Source organism: Herpailurus yagouaroundi, unplaced genomic scaffold (genome assembly GCF_014898765.1).
Source record: "Herpailurus yagouaroundi ecotype Mexico unplaced genomic scaffold, PumYag 142, whole genome shotgun sequence".
Lineage (NCBI taxonomy): Eukaryota > Metazoa > Chordata > Mammalia > Carnivora > Felidae > Herpailurus > Herpailurus yagouaroundi.
Genome location: NW_024412397.1, coordinates 14,940,434 through 14,957,641, shown reverse-complemented (window position 1 = coordinate 14,957,641; position 17,208 = coordinate 14,940,434). Strand labels below are relative to the sequence as shown.

The 17,208-nt window shown below is 43.6% G+C and overlaps 1 protein-coding gene across 6 annotated transcripts in view; it reads right to left on the bottom strand.

Moving 5' to 3' along the window:
* Window positions 1–1,548: 1,548 nt before the first annotated feature.
* The window catches only part of RNF152 (ring finger protein 152), an 82,365-nt gene continuing 66,705 nt past the window's right edge, over window positions 1,549–17,208 (bottom strand). For all 6 annotated transcript variants that reach the window (XM_040478649.1, XM_040478651.1, XM_040478650.1 and 3 more), the window contains one exon: window positions 1,549–9,281. In XM_040478649.1, the coding sequence (XP_040334583.1) occupies window positions 8,523–9,134 (612 nt within the window). In that variant the 5' untranslated portion in view covers window positions 9,135–9,281 and the 3' untranslated portion in view covers window positions 1,549–8,522. The remainder of the gene's footprint in view (window positions 9,282–17,208) is intronic.

The following is a 17,208-nucleotide window of genomic DNA, read 5'->3' as shown; positions in this document are numbered from 1 at the left end:
TTCGTTTCAGGAAATCTGGCTGGATATTTGGAGGCGACACGTATGTAAGGACTGAAGGTGAGGGTGGCATATGCCGTGGACACCAGGCCTGGCTCCCATCACTTCCCGGCGTCCTCTACCATCCACTCCCTACCCTTCGCTGCTCATGCGCAGTGCCCCGTTGTTGGGAGAGGCCGGAGTGGCAAAGACCTCGGAGTGGATACAGGATCCCCCCGCCACCCCGACCTTCGTCCAACCCTACACCCAGAGGCAGAAAACCTGTGCTTTCCGAACAGAGTCGCATCTGAAGAGACTGCCAACGCGGGCATTCTCAGACAAGACATGCACGTGGGGCCTGCCTGTGACCCCCTCTCATTCACCCAGTTCCCACGAAGTCTACAGAGAAGTCTCCAGATAAGGCTCTAGGCACAATCCAGTTCTGGAATGGAGGAGCGTAAGTTATTTAATAAATGCCTTACATGCCTTTCTGCCCCCTCCCAGTCGACTCCTTCTCCAGCTGAAAGAAAAATTCAAGCATGAGAAAGCAGCCCTAACAATAAGGGAATCCCTCCCCTCCCCAACACACCCACCCACACCCACACCCACACCCACCCCCCCCACACACACGCACACACTCTAAGACCAGGGAAATCCATACCAGGAATTCTAAAATATGCTAAATAAATTTCTCATTTTCAAAAATCTGGACTCCCTAACACAAAGCTTGCTTTTTGATACAAGAAGTGGGTATTGAATCACAGTAATCTCACACTTTTAAAACTATGGGGATTATGTTTGAATTGTCCAGAGAGAGCCTGGTCATGCTTATTCTAGCATGCATGCGTATCAGATCATCGATGACCCCTCAAGCAGGATTGGGCCACTTGCTAAACTAAATTGAAATTCATTCATGTGACCCAGAGTTACCGAAAGGATGCTTTTATCAAAAAAGGCTCTCCAGGGACACCTGGGTGGCTCAGTTGGTTAAGCGTCCAACTCAGCTCAGGTCATGATCTCCAGGTTCATGAGATTGAGCCCCGTGTAGGGTTCTGCACTGACAGTGCAGGCCTGCTTGGGGTTCTCTCGCTCCCACTCTCTCTGCCCTTCCCCTTCAAAAGAAATAAATATATATATTTTTAAAGGCTCTCCAAAACACTCTGTCCCACTGATGAGAACATATACTGAAAGATACCTCTCCAGACAGACCTCTCACTACACAGGAGCCTGTGTGAAGTTGTTCTACACATAGTACAATTAAGAGGGTCCACCCGGGGTCGGACACACACAATGCCGTTTCTAAACAGTAGAAGAGAAAGGTAGGGCCACCAGAAGCCACGAAAACCCAAGTTGCAAAACCACGTTTGGGCTTGCTCATTACAAATGCGTTCTTTGGCTTCTCAGAGGAGCCACTTGAAGGTCACCTCCACTTAAAATTCTTGGCTCGGGAGCTCCTTGTTGCTTTATTACCTGAGTCTATTAAAATTCTTAGACTAGCTGATGATGAAAATTCTAGCCAATTTTTTTTTTTTTCTCCGTGGAGTGGGAAGAAAAAAGAAACAAACGCGTGAGTCTATTTGAAATCGTTTTATGAATTTTAATCATAGCAAATGTGTTTTAACAGTAGTCATAAAATCAACATTACCACATATACAAAGGACAAGACACCAGTTTGGCATACAAAAATACCATATATTAAAATGGGGTTCATTGGAAAACCTCAGGACTTGCTAAGACACCATCTACAACAGAGAGAGCAAGCAAGAGTGCTTTTAAGACATTCAGATTTATAAACAGCAGCTTGATATCCCCCTTCCAAAGTCAATTATTTGGCAACATTTGAACAATATTTTCTACACAGCCCAGCAGCTCATTTATCTGTAGGGCTATTTGGCCCTTTAAAAGAAAAGCTCCCAAAATAAATAATCCACATAATTGTAAATGAAACACGTCAAGGACTCGAGTTAGCCTCTGAGCAGCATTAATCTAGCCATTTGACTGGAGTATTAGTTATCCAGAGGGCCAGGGAACCCACCAGTGGAGCTGGAAGAAGGGCAGGAACCCCGTGCAGCAGCTGCATGGCTTACGTCGGGGAGTTCCTTTGCCCCACGCTGAAACCAGCCTCCCCACCTGCAACCGTCCAGTGAGGCAAACAGGAACACGTGGTGGTATAAAAACTATATATATAATAAATGACAACAACCAGGAGAAAAACCAAAATAGCCTCGAACGAGTCTTCCCAATAGTATCAACCTACTCAAGTCAGGATACGTCCACAGGCACAGGCATGGCATTCCACTGTGAAGAGGCCATTGTGAGAGTTTGTCTGTAATGATTCAGCAACCACCTCTAAGAGCAAGCTCTCAAATTGACCGGTGTGGGGACAACCCAGGGGTCCTCCTTGGATCCGCTCATCAGCTGAGCCCATTCCCTAGAGGTCTTCAACTTCAACACCCTGAACTGAATTCGGTAGGCCGTTCTAGAATGACAAATTGTGCTTGGCTAAGTTATTCCTAGTTGTCCTTGTGTTTTTTTCTTCAGCTGGTTTCTGCCGTGATGGACCTTCAGCTCCTTTATGTTTGGTTTTGGACCCATAATCCCATTATAGACTTCCCTCCTTTCATGCAAGTGTTTTCTCACCGTCTTGGGCAGATCTGCCTATCTATTGCTATAGATCCAAGATCACGTCCCCACTGCTCCCACACAGTGGGTGGGTTGTCTCTCAGCCAGAAACATCAGACCAGGACTTTTCTGAAGCGCAGTGTAAGACAGCAGCCTGTTCTCCCACTGCTTAAATAGAGATGACACAGATTGAGGTTGATACTTGTTTCCCTCATGGGGGCATCTGCCTCATCTATTTCCTCCTTCTTATAGCCCATGCTCCTTTACCACCAACACATTCAACTGTCTTACTTCTGGATTCTCAAAAAGCAAATGTCAAATTAAAAATCGAATGTCCCCTTGGAAAACTCTTGTCAGAATCACCCAGTAACTCCCAGGAAGAACACAGAAAACTTCCACATGAGCTATTAGCCCTACATCCTGTGGTGATGAATTTAGAGCAGTGTTCTAGAAGAACAGGGACAGCTATGAGAGCACCCCCAGAAAAACAAAGGAAATACATGCTGTCACAGACTTTGAGAGACTCCTCTGTACTTTGCCCCAAATATTACTGATTGTCCCTAAAAAGATCATAATATGAATAGTATCAAAAATCTTAGACTAGAATAATAAAGTCCAGCTAACGAGATGAGTGTTTTCAAGCACCACTACATCACAAGTGAGAGATACATAGTGGGATACCCCAGGCAGTGAATCCTGAAGAAAAAAAAAAAAGGAAAAAAAAGAAAAACCCATTGGCCCAACTGTGCAAGGAAACTTGTGCAGAGAAATCGGAGCCATGTTGCAAGAGTTCAGGAATAATGGTACTCCCCGCATGATGCTTGAGCAGAGCCAAAAAACAAGCCATTTGGAAGACAGAAATTAAATGCCCCACCTGTTTATGTTCTTCAGTCATCAATGGCTTTCCAGTAAAATGTATACAGTAGAACCCACCTCTTTGTATATTTGAAAAGTCTCATGGGTTTATTTCTACATTCCCAAAGGTGGTTGGTTTGATATAATGTATGCAGCCTATAGCATGTGCTAAGAAATTAACATCTAAATTCAACATCATATAACCCACAAGTGGGAAGACATGACTAACAACATTTTTCCTTGATTTTTTAACTCTTATTACAGCTACATTGTGTGTGTATCTACATATATATCTATACCTACATGTGCAGATATAGATATATATCTCTATACAGTGGATCAGGTCAGAAAAAAAAAATCAATGGCTTGAATTGCCACTTATTTTTTTTAGAAGTAGTTCATGCTTAATAAAATTTAACTGATCTTCATTGCTTTTGAAATAGACTACTATTTTCAATAGTTACTGAATGATCTTGATCACTTAATTCTTTGGAGCTTCTGTTTTGGTAAGGGTTACTGGTAACGATGGAAATGGCAAGGAACGGTCTTTCCTTCCAGGTCTGGGACAACAGATCAACTGACTGGTGACTTCTTGTGTGGAAAGAAAACACTGATTGGCTGGCAGCAGCATTCTTCTCAGATAAGATAGAAATTCAAACCTTTTCGATATCACTCCTCATACCAATAGCCTTTAGACCTCTCAGTTCCTCTTAAGCCTAAAGAAAAACTACCATTTTGGCAAAAAACCAAGCTAAAAAGAACAGTCATGCCCACGGATGAGTTCTAGGGAAAAAAAAAAATTCACCGATTCTGCTCAGTCAAAACAAATGCGATGTTTATGAAATCTAGACTGGAATAAATTCCATACTATCAGGAAGAGTCTCATCTTTCTATGAAAACGTATTTCCAACGGAATTTTCTGCTTTCCTCTACTCACTTAAAAAGCAATTTTAGTCATTTTAATAACCCTCAAGTCTTTAAATTCCATGGGCAATGTTTTTTAATGTAAAAAATAAAAGTCTTTGAGCAAGGCTGCAAATTTTTAATTTGTCCAGTGATAACTGAGAGGAAAAACCAAAGAGACTATAAAACAGTGTCAAATCTCATTCTAAAATCGTACCTATGTTTTAGTCTGGCACCTGAAAAAGGATGCCCACACATGCCCACACCAAATACAATGACAAGCTGGCAGACTTCAAGGGCAAACGAAAACCCTCTGTGAACACTGCAAAACGTGCTTGCTCTTACATTTCACACCTTACTAATGCAGTGAGAAGTTTGAGTACGATGACAGAAGTGAAGAGGAATTTCATTTGACTTTTTTTTTTTTTTTTTTTTTTTTTTAATCTGTAACATTTACTTTTTGGACATAAGACCCTAAACACAGTTTCACAGTACAGGTCATGCATAGCTTGCAAGTCAAACATTTTACAGCTACTGTCTAACTACTATTTGGGGACGATAGATTCACATGCAGCTAATGATCCCAGAAAAGGGGCTTCATAAAGCACTCTTTAAGCTTCGCTGATCATTCTTTGGCCCAACGTACGTAAGTAACAACCCCTAAGGGCGATCAGTACATTTCTATTGTCATACTTGAGATCATATACTTTTTAAGCCCAGAAAGGAATTTTTCAACCAACTGCATGTTACTAAACCACAAACTGTCTTCTTGGCCTTACTATGTTATTCTATTAACACTCTGATACTAGATCCCAGTGCACACCCCTCCAGAACTGCACTGTCCACTATGGTAGCCACCAGCCATATGTGAGTGACTATGTTTAAATAACTTAAAATTAAATAAAACGCAAAAGCCAGCTCCTCAGTTGTACTCCCCCCATTCCAACTGCCCACTAGCCAATGTGGCTAGTGGCTACTATCTTGGACAGCAGAGGTTATAAACCATTTCCACCATCAGAGAAAGTTCTATTGAACAGACTAGATCTCAAAGGCTGCACCAGCATACGGTTTAACCTTCAAGGGACCTACTCTTAAGTCATGCGCAAGATTAAACTTAATTATATTCTTAAAGAAAATACCTTTTAGCTTTCTAATCATAAACTATGACCGGAACTGAGAACTAATTTGCCTTTTCATCACAACTTATGCCCCAGGTCACTACACAAAAATTTTCCAAAGACAATGCTGTTTTGATAGCATACTTGGCTCTATTTAACATATTAAGCATTCTCTTGCTTATGTCAATATCATTAATAAAGATGAAAATTCATGCTTAAGGTTTACTATTTACACAACACTCATTGTCCTTTATATAAGAAGGGGGAGGGGAGCCAATGGTTTGCAATTTCAAAACTTCAAATCGCGTTGTTTTTATTAAATGTCTATACTCTTCCTTCAATCAACCCTCCTGTCATTTTCCAGAGAGGTAGATGCTAACTAAAATGAATATATATATTAAAAAAAAAAACCCTAAAGCAATAGCTGAGTTAGTAAAGTGTATTCGTCCACCCTCAAAAAGATCACAGCCCAACAGAGATGTCAACTGGCCTAGGCAGGAGCAAGAGAGAACTACAGTGCAAAGTTCTCGACTCCCCTTTGCTGCAGAATTCCAAGCTGCCACGTGCCTCTGTGGGCCTCAATGGACTCATGTACAAAATGAAGCCAGCAGAGGCTGCTTTCAGCTCCAACTTTCTGTGCTTTCGGTTGTGACTTTTTCATTGATGTGCAACTGTGACTTCTGGTTGATTGTGTCACTGGACTTTTGTCACAGGGGGCAGATGAATTGTTAGTGTCGTGGGTAAATGTCGGAAGAGGCCAGAGCAGTGGGATGTCAACCATCGTGAAAACATCAAGTCTAGGAAAACTTTATCTGCAGGCTGAGATATGACACGCACACACACACACACACACGCACGCACGTGTGTGCACAAATGCACACCTTAACGAGCAGTGCATGAATAACTGCAGGCAGAATCCATTTAAACAGGATTTCTCATGTCAGTAAGTCTCACACAAAAAATTCTGGTTTAGGTGTTTTTGCTACCTTAAACTGTAAAGTCAAGAATCTATCACAGAGCCGATTAATTTTGCACTGCTTCACTGCAGCTCTAGCATGGGATTGTTTTTTAAGTTACGTGGACATTTTTATTCTACAGCTTTGCACTAAGAAACACAGGGCGCTGTATCATCACACACATTAGTGTCTATAAATAACCTACTTAACACGTAGAACTCTAGGACACGCTACACTACAGGGCCAGTCATTTCCTACTGTACGTAAACAGATGTAGATTATCATTCAAAAAATTAACTTAAATATGGCCTGGCTGAAAATTGCAAGGGTAAAAGCCCATTTGAAATGTAGCATTCTTAATGCGACATTTTGGTGTGTTTTTTCTTTCTTTCTTTTTTTTTTTTTCCCTCCAAGAGGAATAGAAATTAGGTCAGGCAGCCTGGAAGAGTTTGAGAAATTGACACTAACCCAACAGTATATTATGTTACATAATAGAGGGTAGTATTTAGCTAATATGATACCTAAATTATTAATACCAAATAAATCCTAGATTATTTGTTGTATAATGCCCAATAGCTTACACAATAAAATGGCATTTTAACCTAATTTCTACTTTGAGCTTTCAAATACACTTGCTTTATGAATTCCATAAAAGAAATTAGAAGAGAATTGTCAAACTCATAGCTATTTCTGAACGCACACACATCCAGGTACAGGAATTTACCCTTTGATGCCAGTACATCTTTCTTCATGAGCATCTACAGACTTACTACACACTGAAAAATATTTGAGAACTTCTGATGGAACTGGTCCACGGAAATTGGGAATGTGAGTTGTTAGTTTACCTTGTCACTTTTCTCCATAATAACATATGTTGAAATACAAGAGATTTTCTCACGCCAACAAGAGGACACCGGAATTCTAAATGGTTCAGCTCTCATGGAATAGTATCTTTCCAAAAGTAATCATGGACTGTCTGTTAAAATGCCAGTCTAGGTTTGGCATCGATGGACAACACTCGTATCTATTACGATACCTCCAAATCGGGAGAAGAGACAGAATCTCTTCTGTTCCTCTCCATTCGTGCCTCCCAGGATACAGGACTTGAATGCATAGAAGAGGAGCAAATGTTGGAAGTGACATGCGAGTGACACTTCACTGTGTGGGTCCCGGTGCTCAAGAGGGGGCCACCGTTTCAGACCCTGGACTCAGGCCCACAAAGTCTTACTCCCGGGATTCTTCTGAAAAGATTCAAAACCTGAGGTAAACCAAATGACACACACACGCACACACACAAATACGCAATATTTACATTTAAAATCCTTATTTCGTGAGATGGCTTGAGAAAAATTGGCATACAGGGTTCCTGTGGGATTAGGCATTTCTCATGATTACTCAGTTTATTGCTCCCCTGTTGGGCTTTCCGTTTAATAAACACATAGCGAGCTCTAATTACAAGGGAAGAAAACTGAAGGTACGTAACAAAACGCAACACGCTGGAAACACTTGTTCAGACATTTTCTTCGAAAAACGACTGTCCACTTCGCTTATTTTAATGTGGGTGCCGTTCAAAAAGTATAAAAAGCCTTAGCAACTGAAGGAAGGCTGGGTTTCCGTTAAAAAGGGGAAAGAAACCGGCGCTGCATGTTGCCGCTGAATTTTTACATGGATTCTCAGGTTTAATTCTACTGTATACATAGCATCTTGGTTTTAATCTACCACATTTAGAGAAGATCACATTGTATGCACTTGCACGGTTTAACGTCTAAGTAGAATACGTCTGTCTATCTCGTAACATGATTTTGAAAAATCATAAACTACAGTCCATTTAATAAATGATTATGAGGATGCATGCAATCGTCTTCGAAGCTGTTGCCGCCAATGCTCAGAATGATTTGCCTGGCGTGTCGTTGAGACCTCGCATCTACCCTTCGTGTCTGTCTGCGGTTCATCAAGCGGCAGGCCCAGAGGCCAGCGCTCGGCACCAAACGATCAGCGTCGTCCCCCCATCTCCTCACTGCGACCCCATCACCAACACCTGCTCAACCCCCAGTTGGCACCCACGAGAGACTTCCTTCCCTTGCAGCCCCGTTCAGCCACAGGATATCACAGTGAAGCGCTTAGAAATGCAAGACATGTTGTGCAGCACGATGCCCAGAAGGAAGACGAGGACGCAGGCCACCAGGATCACAGTGCACACCCCGGACCAGGTGGAGCTTTTCACCACGCCCCGCCGGTCCGGCTCCTCCTCCGCCGCCTCCTGGGGAGCCCCGCCTTGCAGGGGCTGCTGTTCTGCCGGGATGGTCACCACGGTGACAGACTTCTGCTGGCTCCCGGGCAGCAGGCGGCAGCCCATGTCTCCGGGCAGCAGCGCTCGCTCCTTGGCGATGGGCAGGGGCAGCATGTAGCACCCATTGCTGGGAAGTTTGATGAAGACCGGGGTGTGCTCGGACGCGTGCGGGATGGCGATGACCGCGAGGACCTCGGGGTCGTCGGGCAGCTGCGACACGGAGAAGCCCGGGGGCAGCTTGGTGATGCCCCGGCACCAGGGGCACCTCACGTCCTTCTGGCTCGTCCTCATCTGCTGGAGGCACACCGAGCAGCAGGTGTGTTTGCAATCCAGCAACTTGGGCCTTCGCCGGGGGCTGTAGTAATTGAAACAGATCTGACATTCCAGCAAGGAATCTTGGGAGAGCGTCTCCATGGTGGGCTGGGCGCGGGAAGGCCAAGGCCAAGGGGAAGGAGCGTGTTCTCAGAGTCCAGAACCCCCACGCCTTCCTTGTCGTCTTGCCAAAGTCGTGAGGAGATCAGGTAGCTCACAGGCACAGGGCATGCTCAGGCGTGTTCATTTCTGGAGGAAACAAACAAACAAAATGCACAAAAGTTAATGACTTCAAACAAGCCGAGATGGTCAGCACATCTGATGGACTTGTGCACCACCGTTCAGAGGTTTTGACGCTGGGTCAAAAGTGTAAAAATTTCCCACTCGTGAGGCTACGGGATTCCCGCTTGTAACGTCCCATGGAAGGTAAATGAGTTGTCTGGGTGGCTTCTTACGGTAAATCCTTGGCTCATTTCTAAAGGGAACACCTTCGTGGCCCTGGATGCTGCCCCATATGTTTGATAAAGGGGGAGTCTTGATCCCGTTCTGTGTATTTCGGTGGACCCTGGGTTGTTCTTCTAAAATACACTGGAGACATTCTCCTGTTTTCGGCAAGTTTCTAGCATTTCCTAAAAGTGAAGGTCTTTCCTTAGACCCTCTGGTCTTCTTTTCCTGACACTACTTATCCTACTGTAAGTATTCATTGCTAGATTCAGGCAACTTCACAAACCTAGGGACTCCATGTAACTAGCTCGCTCATTTTATACAGGCTAGAACTATTCCTCTCTCATAGGAAATTAAAACGAGGCCTCCAAAGCAGCACAAACAGGCATCTGTTATTTTTTTCCCACCAAATCATTGAAACAAAGTAATTCTTGTCATCTGGTTTTAAAGGAGACAAAAACAGAGCAAAACCCCAAACCCACGGCAACAAAAACCAGCAGTAGCATCGCACCTTCAGGCAGTGGCATCACAAACGCACATAAAGACCACTTGTATCTTTCAGTCAATTCTAATTTCATTACTGTTTAGGCTTGCATCCGGCCAACGGGACCCCAAGCAAATACTATTAACTCGACCCCAAGCAAATACTATTAACTCGCCAGTCGTAACCAAGTATTAAGTAGTGAAAGGCTGTCAGAGAAGATGGTAGGCAGCCCCCCACCATAAAACAGTAACAGCAAAAACAGTGTTAGCCTCCTGGTCTCAAAAGGAGGCAGAGCAACTTAACCGGGGTTTGAAGAACCCGCTAGTGTGCCAGTGTTTCAACGAAGGCTGCCCAACCCTGTTTCCTGTTGAAAGCATCCAAATTACGCGTCTCTGGATGGAGTCACGGTGACTCCGGAAGGAACGACCCAACCACTATTGCAGAAATAACTGCTAGTCCAAGAACCCCACCTGCCCCCAGAGCCACGAGCTAATGACACGGAAAAGCTCCGGCACGTGCTTCTTAAAAAGCAAACCTTTTTCTAACTTCCTTTGTGAAATTAAGAGGGTACTCCTTGCCAACAACATGATTGGTTAAAAATTAAAACTAAAAATGCAGAAAACGCTGAAAGTAAAAAATAACCACTGGCAAAAATTCACAGTGACAGTCAAAAAGAGCGACGTATTGTAAAACATTTTAGCTGTAGTGAGAGTGCCTAAATGCAATTATTGGAAGTCAGATAGAGTAACGGCATTCAGGAAGTTCGTATCATAATCAACTGCGTCTTTATCCACTGATTCAAGAAATGTTTACTGAATAATGGAAATTTGCTAAGGGTAGGCCTTAAGTGTTGTCACTGGAAAAAAGATATATATTAGGTGATTGACAGGTTAATCAGTTAGATGGGGGTCTTTTCACAATGTGTATGTGTAGCAAATCACCACCATGCACACCTTAACAGTTTTGTCAATCATACCTCAATAAAGCTGAAAAAAGTAAAAAGTAAAGAAATAAATATCTATAGAGCATCTATCATGCACAAAGCACAATGCTAGTAGCTACTGTAGGATATAAGGATAAATCAGATCCAAATCCTACTCTTAAGCAATTTAAGGTTACGTATGAATAAAAACATGAATAGATTTCCTCTCCCACTCATTTATTCATTCAAATTATTGAACATCTAACACATGTGAAGCATTATGGTATTTGCCTTTGTCCCTTGTAACTAAGACCTTATCACTGCCCATAGGAGACTCCCAGCCTAGAGATGACCATTTATGTATGTAAACAGTTGTAATATAAATACAAAGTGATGCACGCCCTAGGGGAGCTGGAGGAATCAGGAATGGCTCAATGAAAAATCTGGGTTATAGAGAGGATATTTAGGCATGGAAAATCAGGGGACAGTTTATTTTCAGTGTGAGCAAAGGAAAGAGTGTGTGCAATTACAGAGTTATTTCTCAACCTGCAGCAACTGGCTAGAGGACTTTTTTCCTAATACTACAGTAACTTAAAAATGCCCACTCTGATTAGTCGGCAATCAAAAAGAATGAAATCTTGCCATTTGCAACTACGTGGATGGAACCAGAGGGTATTATGCTAAGCGAAATTAGTCAGAGAAAGACAAATATCATATGACTTCACTCATATGAGGAATTTAAAATACAAAACAGATGAACACAAAGGAAGGGAAGCAAAAATATAAAAACAGGGAGCAGGACAAAACAAGAGACTCTTAAATATAGAGAACAAACAGAGGCTTGCTAGAGGGGTTGTGGGGGGAGGAAGGGCTAAATGGGTAAGAGGCATTAAGGAATCTACTCCTGAAATCATTGTTGCACCATACGCTAACTACCTTGGATGCAAATTAAAAAATTAATTAGGGGCACCTGGGTGGCTCAGTCGGTTTGAGTGTCTGACTTCAGCTCAGGTCATGATCTCGCGGTCAGTGAGTTCGAGCTCCACGTCAGGCTCTGTGCTGACAGCTCAGAGCCTGGAACCCGCTTCGGATTCTGTGTCTCTCCCTCTCTCTGCCCCTCCCAGGCTAATGTTCTGTCTCTCTCTGTCTCTCAATAATAAGTAAATGTTAAAAAATATTTTTTAATTAATTAACTACTTAAAAAAAATCCCCACCCTGGGGTGCCTGGGTCTGTTAAATGTCCGACTTCGACTCAGGTCCTGATCTCCCAGTTGGTGGGTTTGAGCCCCATGTCAGGGTCTGCACTGACAGTGTGGAGCCTGCTTGGGATTCTATCTCCCTTTCTCTCTGCCCCTCCTCCACTGGCGCTCTCTAAATTTTTTTTAAAAAGCCCACTCTAAGAATTTTATAGTTTTAGCTGTTATGTTTAGGTCTCAGATATAGATGCCTTTGAAAGAAACAAAATGCACACAGAACCTGCAAGCACCCTCCCACTGGCCCAGCTGGGGAGCACAGTCCTGCAGGGAGAGGAGAGGGGAGCGTGAGCACAGCCACGCGCAAACCACAGACTGTGGACAGCCTGGAGCACCAGACCAAGGATGTGGGACTTTGTAGCGGGCAGTGGGAAAACACCAGAGGGTTATGAGTCTGAGAGCGATTCATTAGGTAGTCATATTCAGGATAGGCTGGAAAGACCTGCTGGGAAGCTATTATAACATTAGACAAGAGGTAATGAGTAGTTGAAGGAAACAGTGGCAATTAGGATGAAGAGATGAGAAGTGCCGAGTGGTTCTAGAGAAGCTGGTGGGGAGCTGGCCGCGTATGGCAATGCAGGGCTGTGGTGGGAGAAGTCACAAGTGAAGTCTGAGAGGAGGGTGGCATCCTTAAGAGAAACAGGGATCCCGAGAGAATGACCATGAGTTCTGTTTGGGCCCTATTCCACTTGAGTGCGGGGAAGATATACGAAATAAATTATTCAGGAAGATATGAAAGAGTCAAAAATAAATAAATAAGTAAAGCTGAGGCGTGCCTGGGTGGGTGGCTCAGTCAGTTGAGCAGCCAACTCTTGATTTTGGCTCAGGTCCTGATCCCAGGATTGTGGGATCGAGCCCTGTGGTGGGCTCCGTGTGGAACGTGGAGCCTGCTTAAGATTCTCTCTGCCCTTCTCCTCCTTTCGCGTGCTCTAAAATAAAAAAATCATAATCATAATCATAATCAAATCTTTTTTTAAAGGCTGAAAATGTGGGGCTGATATTGCAGACAAGGGTCAGGCTTAGACCTCAGAGACCCAGCTGATGGCCACAGAGAAGAACTGTCATCCAGAGACAACAAAACAGAACAGAACAGAGAGATACCCTTGGGGAACACATAGCTAAGTCTGATCAAAAGGAAGAATTGGGACAAGTAGAAGGAAACCCATCAACATATCCCAGCACGTATTGCCGGCAAAAAAGACGTCTGAGCAGCACAAGGTTATGGAGAGGGAACCTTAGGCGTTGGCGACCGCAAAGGCATTAGTACTTTTAAGAGCATTTTCAGGGCAGTATCAGGGGCATACTGGACTCTGCAGGGTGCTAGTGTGTGAGTACTGGAGTCCCTTATGAGATGGTGTGAAGTGAGGGGGCAAGCTAGTAGCTTGGAGGGAGAGGAATCAAGAGACACTTTGCTTTGAGAACAGAGAGCACAGGAGGCAGGAGGACTCCAAGCCAGGTGGTCTGTGCTGTGCTGTCCAACACAGGGAGCACCAGCCACAGGTGCAGGTGAAGGTAGTGTGTGGTGTCACAAAGGGGCACGTCCACGGGCTGCTGCAGTGGGGGGTGAGGGATGCAAATGCCCACTATGTTAGCAGTTAGGGTAGAATCTACTGATCTCATACACAAGGTATTGAATTTGTTTTTTCTTTGCGTGCACACGTGAGCAGGGGAGGGGCAGAGAGGGAGGGAGAGAACCCCAAGCAGGCTCCACGCTGTCAGCGCAGGACGGGATGAGGGGCTCGAACTTACGAACCGTGAGATCATGACCTGAGCCGAAACCAAGAGCCAGATGCTTAACAGACAGGGCCACCCAGGCGTCCCGTGAATTTATTTTTTTTCTTAAAGAACAAAAACAAGACACAGGATTTGCTGGTGAACCTTGGCAAATGCTCTTATCTCTTCTTACTGTTAAAGCCCATGGACAGAGCTAAGGTCACAGTATTACAGACCATAGGGAGATGTGAATGTGTGCGCATGCAAAGGACTGACGGCTTTGAGCTATGGTGACAGAAATGACAACATCGGGGAGGGGTATGAGGAAAAGCACAGACTCCTGCAATTTGTGAATTTGGAGACAGCTTTGTTTAACCATGGCCTTTAGGACAACTACCTTCAATATACACGGAGCTGGAACAAAAAGGTTTTCCTGACACCAAAAAAAAACAGTGACCACCAATTTATTAACCTTCCTTCTTGCCAAATTATTTACCTTACTTCCATATAAAAACGTGGGAAGCAGCTTAGCAGAGGAGGAAGAACAGGGGCTTTGGCCTCAAGGAATCCTGGGTCAAATCCTTGCCCTATCACTATCCGCTGTGACACGAGAGCAGGTCATTTAACCTCTGGAAGCCTGCTTCCTCACTGGCTAATGAGTTAAGACGGAGGTGTAGCTGAAGATCAAGTGAGTTGAAAGAGCTCGAGTACTGTGCTGTAGTGAAGGGTGCTGGTGCTCTCTCTCTGCCCCCGACCCCAGACGCCTTCCAGTGCTGTGCGCCATCTGCCCAGAGAGCGCTTCCTGGCTCTCAGAGAGCTGCCATTTTGAACAGCTTGGGAGGAGGCATGCCAGTGTTCGCCTTGGTAGTGCCCCAAGACCTGCCACACCATCATTTTTCAACAAAACCAACGTGCAATTTTATTCGTGAATTTATGCTCCAAGTAATATTCACCTAATTGGTGTTGAGCTCCCTTAAAATTAGATTATACCACTGGATTTCCAACACTATCCAAGGAAGGCTAGGTGCTACAATATAGGCTGAGCACAAGAACAGAATGGGGAAACAGCTCCAATTTACATGCCCAGCCACTCAAGCCATTTTGAAGGCCGCATCTCTGATTTATACATGGATTTGCTCTATGGTAGGCCAGCCTGTACTGCATTCCAGTGTATTTTCTGCAGCATAGTTAGTAATAATGATGATTAGTTAGGTAAAGAGAAGAAAATTTATGAGGCTACAGACCGAAGCTAATGGTGAATCATCCCATTTCCCTTTCTTCAGAAACTGGAAAGGTGTGAGTCAACTACGGAAGAAAGGGAATGGAAACGAGGCCCACGTAAGCTGGAAAATAAATTCAGAGTTCCTGGCCAAATGCATCACACACAAAGCACACACTGGCGGAAGCTTTAGAAACTGGAGTTTGATGTTTATTTCCTTAAAGGAGCAAGATACACACTCAAATAAGACACTCATTACACTTAAAAGGAAAGTGCACTTTAGTGGAATGCGTTCAAACAGGTGTATATGGAAATATCCTGGAAGAATTTTTTTTTAACTTTTCCTTTTTTTAAATATTTTTAAATGTTTTTATTTTATTTTTGAGAGAGAGAGAGAGAGAAAGCAGGAGTGGGGGAAGGACACAGAGAGAGGGAGACACAGAATCTGAAGCAGGCTCCAGGCTCTGAGCTGTCAGCACAGAGCCTGACGTGGGGCTCGAACCCACAAGCCGTGAGATCATGACCTGAGCCGAAGTTGGGACGCTCAACCGACAGAGACACCCAGGCGCCCCAACTAGAACAATTTTTAAATGTCACTACCATTTATTTTGAAAGACTCTAAATATCAAAAATCAGATCACAAAAAGAGGAATAGCAGCTAAAGGTGAGCATTCTCGAGAAAATTGTGACTTATAAGATAGAACTTATTTTCAAACATATTTTCATAAAACAGTACTTAGTTTCATAAATGATGTCAGCAGTACAATATACAGATCAAAGGCCTTGAATAGTCATTGAATGCAATACTAGCTCATGCCCTGGTTTAAAATACTTTTAAAAATGAATTGAGATTTGTGTAAATAGAGGGAGGTGCAATTTGGGGTGGGGGTGGGGATGCCCAAAACTAAAGGGTTGTGTATGTTGCTGTCATTTGGGGGCAATGGATAGCTGATGCTTTACAACATTGATCCATCCATTTTCACAAAATAAAATTTCCTCATTTTTAAAAACAACTGTATAATTTTAAGCACCTTTATAAAAGGTGTGGGTATGATAAAGTGCTACCATGAATTTAGTGGGTGGTAAAACAGCAAAGGTCTCCAATACTGAATTTTTATAGTCCCAGTTGCTGTTAGAAGTTCAGGTATATAAGGATAAATAAGCCGATGAAGTAAGTAACGCAGATAGTTTTATTCTGCTTGCACTCTTAAGACTCTTCATTCATTCTGATTTAGATTTGTGGCTGTGACATGGGACGCCTGGGGGGTTCAGTCAGTTAAGCGTCCGACTTTGGCTTAGGTCATGATCTTGGACTTTGTGAGTTCCAGCTCTGCATCGGGCTCTGTGCTGATGGCTCAGAGCCTGGAGCCTGCTTCGGATTCTATGTCTCCCTCTCTCTCTGCCCCTCCCCCACTCGCATTCTGTCTCTCTCTCTCTCTCTCTCTCAAAAAGATAAATAAACATTAAAAAAAATGTTCAGGTTTGTGGCCGTGACATTAATTGGGAAGCCTCCCTCAGAACTGTGGCATGAACTGACAGTGATTACATCTGGCTGACCTTGAGCTGTCCCATCTGATGAACTCCATGAGGACCTTAAATTCAATGGTTATGCTGAACAAAAGTCAAAGTCAAAGATTAAACTAGACACTGTCCTGCCTCGCTTACTCTTTTGAAACTTATTTTGAAAGAGCTCTTTTGAAAGAGCATGTCTTTCTGATGCAGATAATTCACTTCATTCCTTGAGAAAGTGTAAGGATTGGAAACGGGATTAAATAAAATAAATACAGTTCCATTTAATTTGGTATTTCAGCTGGCAAGACCACTTAGTTACATTGGCTCCTCACAAACACTCTCATCAGGGGCAAGAATGGGAATAGCCTGGCGGTGACAGATGTGTCACTGACTTTTCATCCTCTGACAGCCGAGAGCAATCCTTTCAGGACACAGTTGCCCAATACATGCAGACTCCCACTGGTGTAACTATCTCTGATTTAATGGAGAAGGCAGGGGATTTTGGGACTCTGACAAATTTTAGATGAGAACTCCATCAACCCAAACTCGAATATCTGCATTGCTTCCTCCTCTGACCATCCTTGGTCTGCTGTATTTAACGATGTAAGGAATCTAGAAAGTGAACACTG